This window comes from Saccopteryx bilineata, chromosome 5 (assembly GCF_036850765.1).
Source record: "Saccopteryx bilineata isolate mSacBil1 chromosome 5, mSacBil1_pri_phased_curated, whole genome shotgun sequence".
Classification (NCBI taxonomy): domain Eukaryota; kingdom Metazoa; phylum Chordata; class Mammalia; order Chiroptera; family Emballonuridae; genus Saccopteryx; species Saccopteryx bilineata.
The window spans coordinates 6,391,750-6,405,540 of NC_089494.1; the positions used below are offsets into that span (position 1 = coordinate 6,391,750).

The 13,791-nt window shown below is 45.9% G+C and overlaps 1 protein-coding gene across 5 annotated transcripts in view; it reads right to left on the reverse strand.

Moving 5' to 3' along the window:
- GIGYF2 (GRB10 interacting GYF protein 2) overlaps window positions 1–13,791 on the reverse strand; it is a 138,427-nt gene that overhangs the window by 13,762 nt on the left and 110,874 nt on the right. For 4 of the 5 annotated variants that reach the window (XM_066233498.1, XM_066233497.1, XM_066233495.1 and 1 more), the window contains 6 exons: window positions 13,349–13,449; window positions 10,946–11,046; window positions 9,011–9,172; window positions 7,780–7,938; window positions 5,331–5,567; window positions 843–965 (listed from right to left, as the gene is read on the reverse strand). In XM_066233498.1, coding sequence (XP_066089595.1) covers window positions 843–965; window positions 5,331–5,567; window positions 7,780–7,938; window positions 9,011–9,172; window positions 10,946–11,046; window positions 13,349–13,449 — 883 coding nt within the window. The remainder of the gene's footprint in view (window positions 1–842; window positions 966–5,330; window positions 5,568–7,779; window positions 7,939–9,010; window positions 9,173–10,945; window positions 11,047–13,348; window positions 13,450–13,791) is intronic. The other variant, XM_066233499.1, reaches the window with a different exon arrangement.

Here is a 13,791-nt window from a genome sequence, read left to right on the forward strand (position 1 = left end):
AGCAAGGGGTCACTCGCTCTACTGTAGCCTCCTGGTCAGGGCACATATGAGAAAGCAATCAATGAACAACTAAGGTGCCGCAATGAAGAACTGATGCTTCTCATCTCTCTCCCTTCCTGCCTCTCCCTCTGTCCCTCCCTCTTAAAAAAAAACAACAACAAAATAAACCACAACTGTATTCTCTTCCTCCATATCTTTTCACTCTTTTGTACCCTTCATATTCTAAAGATACCAACTTACAACTAGTGCAGGATACAGACTTATAAGCAGAGATTTAATTTCTTATATTGGCATATTTTAGTTTTCTAGACCAGACAGGAAACCTAATCCTTTAGAACAGGGGTCTCAAACTCGCGGCCCACAGGCCGCATGCGGCCCACCCACCAATTTTGTGCGGCCCGCAGACTAATCAAACTTCGTGGATTAGTCTGTGGGCCAGTCTGCGGCCGCACAAAATTGGTGGGTGGGCCGCATGCGGCCCGCGGGCCCGAGTTTGAGACCCCTACTTTAGAAGAAAATGTATTCAGCATTCTAAATATCAAATTTACAAAAGGATAGCCACATAAAACTCAGCCACAATTCTAAAACGCCCATGGGCTAGTCTCTCAAGAGATAATGTTAAAATGTTTATGATAACTGGATACTTATGTTATCTAACCTTAATGTTACTCCTGTTAGATCCTTCTTATTTGCTAGAATGACCAAATAATAAGCAAAAGAGTTTAATAATGAACATGCAATTCAGACACATGGTAACCTGACCGTAGTAACTTGACACTAACTGCACACGAGCTATTCTGGGATGCTGCTGGACCGGAACACGTTAAACTTTTGAACTTTACCTCTTCCCGAAGCTGCCGTTCTCGCTCCTCTTCCAGTTTTTGGATTTCAGCCAATGACAACGTTGCCTGGGACTGACATGCTGTTGTATTGGACTGCTGGCCCCACGTTGAAGAAGAGGGAAGCTAACAGAGAGGGAAGGCAGAAGAGTGCATGAGGAAGTGTGGGCGCAATCAAAGAGGCAACACTGTACCGTGTACAAGCAGAACACTCAGGTTTCCTCCTGTCTTCGCTCTCCATATATGCTCCCAGTCAGCTGACTTCTTTACTGCAATTTTCTGCCACTACTCCAAACCTAAGCTTATTTTAAAACAACTGGAAATACATACAATATTTTTATTTGCTCTTCCATTTGGGGATTGCCTATTTGTTATATCTGGCACTGACATATAGCAATATGAAGACATACAGGGGAACAAGTAAAAAAAACACTAAATTTTTAATCCAAGAAGGCAATAAAGGAAATGATATGTGACTTTCTAGTGAAGGGGTAAGGACAAAGGTTTCTAAAGGGAGAGCTGAGGTGGACAGCTAATGGGAGATGCCAGGCATAATTCTCAGTCTTTCATGAAAGAGTATTAACCAAACTATAGCTTCTAGTCATGAGCACTACGCTGCTTTTAATCAATAATTCTATTTTCCTATCCCTTAAAATTATGGACTAAAATAGAGTGCAAATATCTGGGTTCTGAATACTGTAGTGTTCTTAAAAGCCTGAGTGCTCAAGAGAATCCCTTACTCTGCCAAGCCAGAAAACGATGCATTCTAATTTTGAGAGATATTATAGATGTTAAAAACAAATAAAAACAAATCTAAACAGACTTAAAATAATACATGAACATGGACCAAAACAAAACAAAATGTTCCAATGGCCCCCCAAACAATGGCTCCATAGCAGAAATCTCTAACATTAGAACTGATAGGGTAAAGTGTCATAAACAGTTCCAACTGATATTATCAAGCAGCTCTCCAAATGTGTACACTCAATACTACTGATCATAACAAATCACCCATGAACAGTGTTTGACCAATCTAACTGATAAGAGGGGTGCTTCTCTCAAAGTGCACCTGTGCTGGAGTGGAGGAGGGGTGCAAAGGGAGACTAAGACAAAGATGGGGGACTAGGTCCACAAAGCTGAGCACAAACAAATGCTTTCACTGGAAATGACCCATTGAAAGGTGCTATCAAGATCAAATAAGGCAGCATCACGTGGGAAGACATGTAAAAATGCAGATGCCCTGGCCCTACACTTGATGAATCAGAAGAGCCAAAGATGAGGCCATAGCTTTTAGATACTTTTGTAATTCTGAAGCGGACAAACAGCTGGTAACCACTGATGTCTAAAATCCCAGCGGATGTGTCACCCCACAGCACCCAGGAACCAATCTCCCCCCCCCTCCTTGCCCAGTCCTGGTCCACAGAACCTAGGCCAACACCAGGAAGAGGCGCAGCACCTGAAATGGCCATCCCCCCAAGGCACCCCTGAGATCCTTCCCACTGCTGTTCCAAAACACACTGCACAATTCTTTCGCTCCTGATTCCCAGGTCTGCTCTCTGCAGTAAAGCACAAAATCCAAGTCTTCACAGGGCAGACAAATGCCTACAGAGGGCTGTCCTTTTCCTTAAATCTTATCTGCGAGTAGGAAATGCCATCCCAACACTCCATCAACGCTGCCTCAGGACATGTTCCAGCTCAACCAACAGTGCACCCAAAACTGCAGTTCATCACAGTCTTGCTTTTCAGAACAATTCTCTCCCAAACCAGCAGCAAATAGGGGATTTGGCATACTTTGTGACCCCCTCTCGAATGTCTAACTTCCTTCCATTGTGTTTTGTGTGAATGTGTGTTGTGTATATATATTTATTTGTTTTACTTTTTTCCTACCCTGGCTGGATAGCTCATCTGGTTAGAGCATTGTCCCAAAGCACAGAGGTTGCTGGTTCGATCCTCAGTCAGGGCACATACAGGAACAGACTGATGTTACTGTCCCTGTCTCTCTCTCTTAAATCAATAAACTTTTCTTAAATTTATATTTTTCTGCCCTGACATTGCTATTTTATTTTCAACATTATTTTTTATTTAAAAAAGACTGTTTCACATTCAGTATAATACAGCACAAGGAGCTCTCCAGCAAAACTGGTGGAAAATTTTTTAAGATTTAGAGATTCTAGCCTGACCAGGCGGTGGCTCAGTGGATAAAGCATCAGACTGGGACACGGAGGACCCAGGTTCGAAACCCCAAGGTCGCCAGCTTGAGCGCGGGCTCACCTGGTTTGCGCAAGGCTCACCAGCTTGAGCCCAAGGTCGCTGGCTTGAGCAAGGGGTCACTTGGTCTGCTGTAGCCCCCCCATCAAGGCACATATGAGAAAGCAATCAATGAACTAAGGTGCCGCAATGAAGACTTGATGCTTCTCATCTCTCTCCCTTCCTGTCTGTCCCTCTCTCTGTCTCCAAAGAAAAAAATTAAAGATTCTAGAAATCCTTCCAAGGGAATTTAGCAAACAAAACATTTCTTTAAGAACATCTGCTACAGCTTGGTGAGAACAGTCTGTGGTGCTCATACCAGACCACTTTCTCCCAGCCCAGCCAGCCGACAGAAACCAGCCCAGAGGAACGCACCAAGAACACAAGCCTCATTTGCTCCCAGCGGCCGGCAGCTGGGGGACGGCTTCTGGGATGAACTCATCAGCGTATCTCGTCCTGACTCCAGGTACTTGATGCAATGGCTACATTCCAGGCAAATGCAGCTGAGAGCTGGGGCTCTCCTCTTATCCCTACCCTTCTTCTAAGACTACAAGGGCCCTACCTGCCACTGCCCTAGCTCCAAAGGCCACCAGGAACACAAGCCAAAAAGACCGGAGGCTACTGCCCCTCCCTCTCGGCTCACCCCCTACAGCACAGCATGGTTCCCAGCCTCAGAGCTATGACACAGGAACTTCTGCTTGGGAGTGGAGGTGGGAGAAACAGACTTGACTATGGAGAGCTCCAGACTTCTTCCCAAAGGAAGTGACTTCATTTGCAACAGTGTGGGAATGAGGAGTCTGATCCTAAGAGCACTTTCAAAAAATCAGGGGAGGCCGGGCAAAAGGCTGCTGGGGGATCGGCAGACAGACTCACTGGAGAAACAGGCTGAACTGTCAGCCACTCTGAGACCAGAACAAACCTTAAACACTGACCTCAAAAAGTAGCCCTTCAAAGAAGCCAGAATTTAGATCGGTATGGATCAGGAGGAAGCAACTTACACCCAGGGCACTTTTGAGAACAGCAGAGCAATCCACCTGGCAATTAGTGGAGCTGCACAGCTGCATGTGGAGAGAGACGATCAAAGAGAGACTGCCCAAACCCTCGAGAGCCCAGAGTGTGTGGGCACACCCAGTACTGCACCCCAGAAGGGTAGCAGCACAGGCTTCACTGTTGGGGAGAGGAGGAAAGTGGGACTTCACTGATCAGCCAGTCATAAAACAAACAATACCTACGGCCACTTGTCTCTCACCACACTCACTACAATTTCCTGTAGACTTGTCTTTATCCTGTGAATCCCCTGACAACAGGACGCTGAGCCTCTTGGCAGACTGTGCCACAAACCTGCTCGTCCCCTCCTAAGCCCCCAGCACTGTCTGCAGCTCCCTGCTTTCCAAGTCCTGGAGGCTCACCCTGACAGCCACCGCAGCTTCCGCGCTGGCCCGCAGACCCAGAGGCGCCGAGTCCTGCTGCCTGCGCTCAGTCCAGCTCTGTCCTGTGGGCCCTTCCCGTTCCTTCTTACTGCCACCACCTACCCTCTTTATTGGTCTCTGAGCCAGCGAAGCCTTCACTTTCTATTGCAGCAATGCTCTGAATACTCACAAACACGTTGCATATATCACTTCGATCCAACTTTTAACAACCACCCCCCACAGAGCTGTTTCAAGCCCTGTAGGGCGGTTCCTGTTTACACGTGGAAACGTTCCTGCGCCCTGCTCACAGAAGGCTGGGGGCTCAGAGAGCAGGTTCCTTCTCCCACTGACCCGTCTCAGCAGTGCGGGACTGCTAGAGCGGACACTCCAATGTCTACTGGGCTGCACTCAATTTATAAACCGGGAGACTGACCATACTGCCTGCATCCCTGCTCATGCCCTATCCTCTTCTACTTACTCCTCTCTCGTATAAAGACCTAGCATCAAGTCCAGGAGTGCAGCACATGCACTTTACTGATCTAAAACCACAGTGGTCTGACCTGTGGTGGCACAGTGGATAAAGCGTCGACCTGGAAATGCTGAGGTCGCCGGTTCGAAACCCTGGGCTTGCCTGGTCAAGGCACATATGGGAGCTGATGCTTCCAGCTCCTCCCCCCTTCTCTCTCTCTGTCTCTCCTCTCTCTCTCTCTCTCTCTCTCTCTCTCTCCCTCCCTGTCTCTCCCTCTCCTCTCTAAAATGAATAAAAAATAAATAAATAAATAAATAAAAGATTTAAAACCACAGTGGTTCCGGCCAGCCAGAGCCCAGGCTTCACCTTCATCTGTGCCAGCTGCTGCTGCTGCTGCTGCTGCTGCAGCCTCCGCAGGGCCTCCTGCTGCTGCTGCCGCTGGCGCATCAGCTCCTTGTGCCGCTGGAGCTCCAGCTCCTTTCGTTTCCGCTCCTCCTCCTCATGCCGGAGCCGCGCCGCCTCCTCCTCAAGCCGCAGCCGGCTCTCCTCCAGTCGGCGCTGGGCTTCCTCCTCTTCCCGGGCCCATTTGGCAGCCTCCTCTTCCTTCCCAGGAGGAAAAACAAAAGAGAACAAAATACAACTATGTTTTCTCAGAAATAAATCTGAGTCACTTTTTTTTTTTCTTTTGTGACAGAGACAGAGAGAGGGATAGGGACAGACAGGCAGAAAGGGAGAGAGATGAGAAGCATCAATTCTCCATTGCAGCTCCTTAGTTGTTGATTGCTTTCTCATACGTGCCTTGACCAGGGGGGCTCCAGCAGACCAAATGACTCCCTGCTCAAGCCAGCGACCTTGGGCTCAAGCTAGTGAGCCTTGCTCAAACCAGATGAGCCCGCGCTCAAGCTGGCAACCTCGGGGTTTCGAACCTGGGTCCTCCGCGTCCCAGTCTGATGTTCTATCCCAGGGGTCCCCAAACTTTTTACACAGGGGGCCAAGTTCACTGTCCCTCAGACTGTTGGAGGGCCGGACTATAAAAAAAACTATGAACAAATCCCTATGCACATTGCACATATCTTATTTTAAAATAAAAAACCAAAACAGGAACAAATACAATATTTAAAATAAAGAATATGTAAATTTAAATCAACAAACTGACCAGTATTTCAATGGGAACTATGGGCCTGCTTTTGGCTAATGAGATGGTCAATGTCCGGTTCCATATTTGTCACTGCTAGCCGTAACAAGTGATATGACGTGCTTCAGGAGCCGTGATGCATGCGTCCCGTGTCACCGGAAGTAGTACTGTACGTAAGCGCTGCCGCACTTTGCGGCGCCACTGCCACCACATACAGTACTCCAGGAGCACAGGATGTAGATATTGAACACCAATAAAAGAGGTGCCCCTTCCGGAAGTGTGGTGGGGGCTGGATAAATGGCCTCCGGGGGCCGCAGTTAGGAGACCCCTGCTCTATCCACTGCATTACCACTTGGTCAGGCTCTGTGTCACTTCTTTTTTTTTTTTTTTACAGAGATGAGAGAGAGAGAGAGAGAGAGAGAGAGAGAGTCAGACAGAGGGATAGATAGGGACAGACAGACAGGAACGGAGAGAGATGAGAAGCATCGATTATCAGTTTTTCGTTGCAACACCTTAGTTGTTCATTGATTGCTTTCTCATATGTGCCTTGATCATGGGGTTACAGCAGACCGAGTAACCCCTTGCTCAAGCCAGCGACCTTGGGCTCAAGCTGGTGAGCTTTGCTCAAACCAGATGAGCCTGCACTCAAGCTGGTGACCTCAGGGTCTTGAATCTGTGTCCTCCGCATCCCAGCTCGACGCCCTATCCACTGCGCCACCGCCTGGTCAGGTGGCTCTGAGTCACTTCTAAAGTGATGACAGAAAGGCAAAAACTTTATGATGACAAAAGGTAGAGTTAAGTTTTCTTTTAAAATATATTTGCAGTAGCCACAAAGGCTCAGCACTCATAGAGGATAAAACTTTCATTGACATGCTAATTTATACAGAAAAGGAATGTCCCCTAGAACAAGAGATCAGCGCCAGCTGCAGGGACATCTCCCAGAAACTGTTGTGACACCGAGGCAAAGAGCCACTGGGGCCCTGCAGGGATGTGATCACCGGGAAAGCCTCAGCCAAGGCTGGCACCCAAGCGCATGACACGATCACTCCAGTCAGCTCCTGGTTCTGACCCCTGTGGCCCACAGGCCCAAAGCGCTCTCAGAAGAACTCTCCTCAGCCCTCCCTCGTCCCGGACTATCTACCGGTAATGGCAGAAGGGCAGGTTGGTCTAGAATCAGTGCCGACGGCTGCACGGCCTGTGCCCTTCAAAGATGAACTGAGGAGTACCCTCAGCCTTCGCTGCAGCCTGCGAACCTCACACTGCCTTCCTTAATGGTATGTCTCTGGATTTCCCACTGTTGGTCTGGTTTTGTTTGCTTTGATTCTTTAATATTTTGCTCAGCTTCTGTATTTATAACCTGTGAGATGGCTGTAAAAGTAGGAAAAGCCAGTCTCTCTTGGTAATTGAGGTCTCTTGGTAATTTTTAGCACCCTGAAAAAGATAGGCTACCTAAACACTTTCTTCACTGGTAATTTTTTTAAATGCCTATTTTATTAATTTTAGAGAGAGGGAGGGAGGGAGGGAGGGAGGGACATCTGTTTCTGTATGTGCCCTGACCAGGGATAGAACCAGCAGCCTCTGCTTCCAGGCAATGCTCTAACCAACCAAGCTACCGGCCAGAGCCTTCATCACTCATTTTCAGCTTCAAGTAGCAATGAAATGAGTAAGCCATCTGGTCACCTGCTTGCGCAACAATTCCTCCTGCTTCCGCCTCTCTTCCTCTTCTCTTCTCCGCTCCTCAAGTCTCCTGAGAGCTTCTTCTTGCTGCTGCCTCTCTTCCTCTTCTCGCTGTCGCCTTAATGCAATCTCTTGTTCCCTCTGGCGTCGTAAGGCCTCCTCCTACATTAAAAAAGGGAGAGCGTGCGTGTGTTACTTTGGGCTTCGATTAAAATATTACACCATAATTTGAAAAGGAAGAGGCTCTCTGCCGCTAAAACTGTTAACAGTAAATGTAAAAAGTATACAGAGTACGTATGTAAGTTGAGGAATTGACACATTAAGAGTTAAAATAACTTGTATTTAAAACATAAACAGCATTACACTGTGAAGCCCACCATGGTTTCTTCATTATCCACATTTACTGAGTACCCCAGAAGCACTACCTAGGGCTTGGGCTCCGTTTTCTCCATTGCTACCATTAGCCCCCATTTTTTAATCAGCTGAGAACCTAAGAGATAGACAGGTCAAACCAACACAGCTACCAAAATGCCTGGTGAGGCAGGAATTCAGTCCTCTAGCCAGAGGTGCTAAGCAAAGCTATGTGTCCCCTAGATACTGAGTATACAGAAAAAGGTCCTAATTTAGGAAATACTGAGCATCACTGAGTTAAACAGATTTCCTTACTGCAATGCTTCTTGGAGCCCTTACATGCTTAATGTGTGACTCTAAGAAATATAAGGACTGACCTAATCTCGCATGGACTTTTTCATTTTCCTACAAGTAAGAAATGTGAGGTAAAGGCTAGACTTTGGGGTTGTTACAAAGAGGATTCCTTCCATTGGGATCTCTAAAAATCCCAGTATAAAATGGGCCAAGCACATGAATAGAACCCCCCCTCAAATATATAAATATCATAAAAAACATTAACGTCACTGGTTATAAATACTTGGACAAAGATTTAGTTACTTCTAAAATCTAAGTGGCTTATAAAACCCTAGGAAATATGCAGAAGAAATCAATTCTAATGTTTTACTAGGATGGAAGACTATCCCTCCAGTGCACATAAGTGGATAAGGCACTCTTTCTGAAGGGAAGCGTCTTCTAAGGTCCTAATCCCATTCCTGCTGCTGGCCCTGGGTGAACCATCCCCCGGAGAACTATGGCCAATGACATGAGGGGAGCGAGCACGCTACCCTGACAGCCCTCCTTCAACGCTAACCCTATGGTGAGAGCTCTCAGAAGTAGGGAGTACCTGTTTCCTTCGGGCGAGCTCTTCTTCCTCCCGCCTTTTCCTTTCTTCCTCCTGCTGTCTCCGAAGAAGTTCCTCCTGCTGTCTTCGGAGTTCTTCTTGCCTCTTTCGCTCTTCCTCTTCCCGTTTTGCCCGCATTTCTGCCTCTCTCCGCTCCTGCTCTAGCTGTGATCACACGAGAGTATTTAGAAATGGAAGCCAGGCACAGGAACACTCCAACATCGCTGACCAGTACTGTGGGTAGAAGCCGGGACACACAGGCACCACCATGCACTCAGTCACTTCCACGGCAACCCAGCGATGAAACCAGCTCTGTAAGTGCTCTAGCTCCGACAGGTCACAGCAGTCAGAACAGTGCTCTGCTCTTCTAAGCTGAATGCACTGTCGCCCACTTTCCCCGACCTCCTTGCTCCACATACATTTCTGTGTGGACGAGAAAGCAGCCAAGGAGAGGAATGCAAGAATTCTCTCGGGTGGCCATTTCTTTACTCATCCCCATGAAAAGACTTTCCGATTGAAGATCTAACAATGTGGCTACATGGTTTCAACAGTTTTATAAGGTTGCTGGTGTGAAAATTATGTAATTCTTTAAAATCTGAAGACAAACCTTCATTTTCTCATCCACATTCCTAAGAGTCTCCTCCCTGGTTTCCCAGAATTCAGTTGCACCCACATTCCCCAGCTCAACATCTAACCTCCACCCAAAAACCTCTCCCTGGCTTAAATCTGAACCACACTTCACTCAGAAACAAAGTCCTAACGTGAACCCGAGATGCACAAGGATGCTCATGACTGGCTGCCTCACCTTCCTCAGCCCTCTCGTCACTCACTCCTCAGACAACCAGGCTCCAGGCCAGAGCAGAGCACTTAGCTGCTCCTCGGCCAGTATGTTCTCCTGCATTTCTGAGACCACCTGTGGGTGGTGTTTCCTCCAACTGCAATTTAAATTTTACTTCCTCCTATTCTGGCTGCACAAAACTCTTTATCCGGGTCAAATCTTATTGTCCTTCAAGTAAAAATCAGCTCAGGTATTACTGTCCACTGAAAGTGTCCCCATTCCTGACCCCCACCCTCCAACTAGGCAGCCAGCCCATATGCTTCCCTGATCTTCCCTGACCGCCGTGAGTGCCGTCATCCCCCCACCAACACACACACACACACTGCAAGCTCCTGTAGTCTTCATCATCTAGGTGTCCCCAGCACAAAGCACTGCAGAACTAGAACACCTTCAAGAACTGTCCCAATTACTTTCTCTCATTTATGGAGACAGATCCTAACCATGAATCCTTTCCACATGCTGGGCACTCTTCGGAGACTGTTGCCATCTCACAGGATAAAACTGCATTAATGTATAAAACAGGAACAAGTCTCTCAGAGGCATGAGAACCCAGAAATCACTACAGTGACACTAAGTGTTGACACACATCCTCTTCTAGCAAGTGCTAAACCCTAAATTCCTAACTCTTCCAGAAGATGTGAATGGAACACAGGGTCTAATATTAATGTTGAGCTTTTCAGCTGTGTGTCTCAGGACACTAGAGAATAAACAAATATCACTATAAAGATTCCAGGTGGGAACTCCAGCTGCAGATCAACAGTCTAATAAGCCATGCAGTGGGTATTTTCTTACAGTCTTAGTATTTGTAAAAAGTGTTTCTACCATGATTAATGTAACTAAAATATACATATCACCATGATCACTAATGTGTCAACCAACCAGTCAATTTTAACTTAACTGATTTAACTTAACCTTGTAATTTTAATTCTGTTCAAGGTCTTTTTGGAGATATATATTCATAAACTATGAATGTGTTTATACCACCAGTTAAGTAGCAGTAAACTAAAATGGAAAACGGTATAGCTAGCTAGAGATACAGACATCAATAAACAAATACCTATGTCCTACAGTTGGAAAGGATGGAAGAATGAGTTTCAGACCTTGGCAGCTTTGGCCTTCTCCATCTGCTGAAGTTGTTCAAGGGCAGGTCCTGAAGTCGTGGTATCAAGGGGAAGATCCCATACACTACCACCTTCCCAAACTATAAGACAACAACAAAAGAAAGTGAGGGATGTCAGAGCTTACATGCATTCACATAACCATGAGCACAATGAAAAAAAAAAAACAAAAAAACTATCTCCCTGTCCCCAAATGAGCTCCATCATACTTACCTGTTCTGCTTTGAAAACCGAACTGCCAGTGAGCTCTAATTTCTATCAATATCCTTCAACACATCCAGATGTAAAGAAAGAACCAGGCATTTATTGAGAAACTGATTTCATCCTCAAAAAAACCCTGTAAGATACCTGTTCACACCACCCATTTTTGCAGATGAACAAGCTAAGGGTCAGAGGTGGTTCTGCAACATTCCGTAACATCCCCAAGGACATAGGACCAGCACATGGCATGGTAGGACTACCAGTCAGTGTATCAGATCCCAAAGCCATGGTATTTCCTTTTTTTTTCTATTTTTAGAGAGAGAGAAAGAGAAAGAGGGAGCTGAAGGGACAGACAGGAAGGGAGAGAGATGAGAAGCATCAATTCTTAGTTGTGGCACCTTAGTTGTTCATTGATTGCTTGCTCATATGAGCCTTGAGCGGAGGGCTGCAGCCAAGCCAGTGACCTCTTGCTTAAGCCAGTGACCTTGGGCTAAAGCCAGCAACCATGGGGTCATGTCTATGATCCCATGCTCAAGCCGCTGACCTGAGGATTTTGAACCTGGATGCTCAGCATCCCAGAATGATGCCCTATCCACTGCACCACCTCCTGGTCAGGCTGCCCTTGGTATTTCCAATAGCCATACCACCTCTTTCCACACCAAGTGGAGAATGAGGATAGCTGTGGCATAGCTGTGGAACTAGAGAAAACTAAGTAGTTGCACTATATTGTGAAGGTATTAAATGCCACTGAATCATTCTTTTAAAAATGGTTAATTTTTGCCTGACTGGTGGTGGTGCAGTGGATAGTGTCGGCCCAGAATGCTGAGGGCCCCAGTTTGAAACCACAAGGTCATTGGCAAGAGCACGGACTCCTCGGCTTAAGCATAGGTTTGCCAGCTCAGGTCATTGACATGATCCCAAGGTCGCTGGGTTGAGCCCAACATCACTGGCTTGGCTTGAGCCCTACCCCCTGCCCTGTCCCGTCAAAGAACATATGAGAAGCAGTCAATAAAAACCAACCAAAGTAAAGCAACTAGAAGTTGATGCTTCTCACATTTCTCCCCTTCCTCTCTCCCTTAAAAAAAAAAAAAGGTTATTGTGTGTTATGTGCTATATGAATCTCACATCACTAAAAGAGCAGGAGGCCCAGCCGGAGCTGGGGAGGCCTCTGGAACGGCCCCACAGGCCTCACAAACAACACTGGGCCCTGCTGACCTGAGAGGATCAAAGTGGAAGTAAACAAACAGGAAGAGGCTTCTAGGCCCCTTTCCCTACCGCAAGCAACGTTGGCTAATACCCCTTTTCAGCATTCTCTATTGATGGACTGTAAATTATTGTCTATATAAAGCCAGTGGAGTATTTGTAAAGGACCTTCATTGACTGCCTTATACCCAAAGAAAGAAATTGTCTAATAAGATACTTATAGTTTCCCAAATACTGTAAAGCATTTTAACATTCTAACTATAATGGCTAACAAGAAACAGTAAGGTACACAGAGCATGGGAAGCTGACAAGGATATCAGTCCTTCTCCTGACACAATCCCAGGGTCAATGTTAGTGAAAGAACTGGAGCCTGAATAGCTCAATGGCTCTCAGAAAAATCCATCACTGCCCATGGTTCCTGAGAATTGTCAACACACACAATAACCTCTTATAGGGGCTGTCCACGGTTCACACTTATCTACCTCCGCAGGTATTGGACCTTAATAAACAGAAGTGCTCCACCAATAGATTCTTTTTAAAAATTTATGCCCCAAATGTTCTAATTTAACGCAAATAAATATATTTTTCTATTCCCAAAACGTCAGGGGACCTGCAGTGTTAGCTACATATCAACTCCTGACTCGGAGGAACAGATCATCTTTACTTATGTTTCACTCTGGCAGAAGGTATCAAAAACAATTTAAAAGACTTTTCCAACTCAATTAGAGCAACATACATACATATATAAAATAGAGGCTGGCTCCAATTCAAGAAATTTATCTAATTTCTAGCAAATCCTTAACAGTCTATTTTCAACACTTTCAATTCTTTGCTGGAGTCTATTTTTTTTAAAGGACTTCTTGTTAATATTCAAATTCAATACAAAACAGGTTTAAAAAAACTGATATATTTTTTAAAACCTGAATTTATAAGCTAAATCCTTGGAGCTATGCTCAAATAAAGGCCAATCTATGTTTTTACCTGCAGGCTGTGAGGCTGTTGGCTGAAGCTCCCAAATAGACCCCGTATCTGGCACTGACACGGATCTAGTCACTGAAGAAATGACATTCTGATCAGATATTCTGCAAAAGGGAAATAAAAATGAACTTGTTTTTGTCACTTGCAAAAATAAAGAGGAACTTCTTTATTATCTGTATGTTTCCACGTCATTTGCCAGATAACTCATTGCTTTAACTAAATCCTAACACTATCAGAGCCTTTAGGAGAGGAATAGAGATAGAGGCACAGTAATCATGCTCTGGACTCTTCAAGGTGGTAGCAAATACTGAGTTCCAAATAATGACTATACTTACTATCTTAAAAAATCCAGAACATCTCACCTGACCTGTGGTGGCACAGTGGATCAAGTGCAGACCTGCAACACTGAGGTCACCGGTTCAAAACCCTGCGCTTGCCCGGTCAAC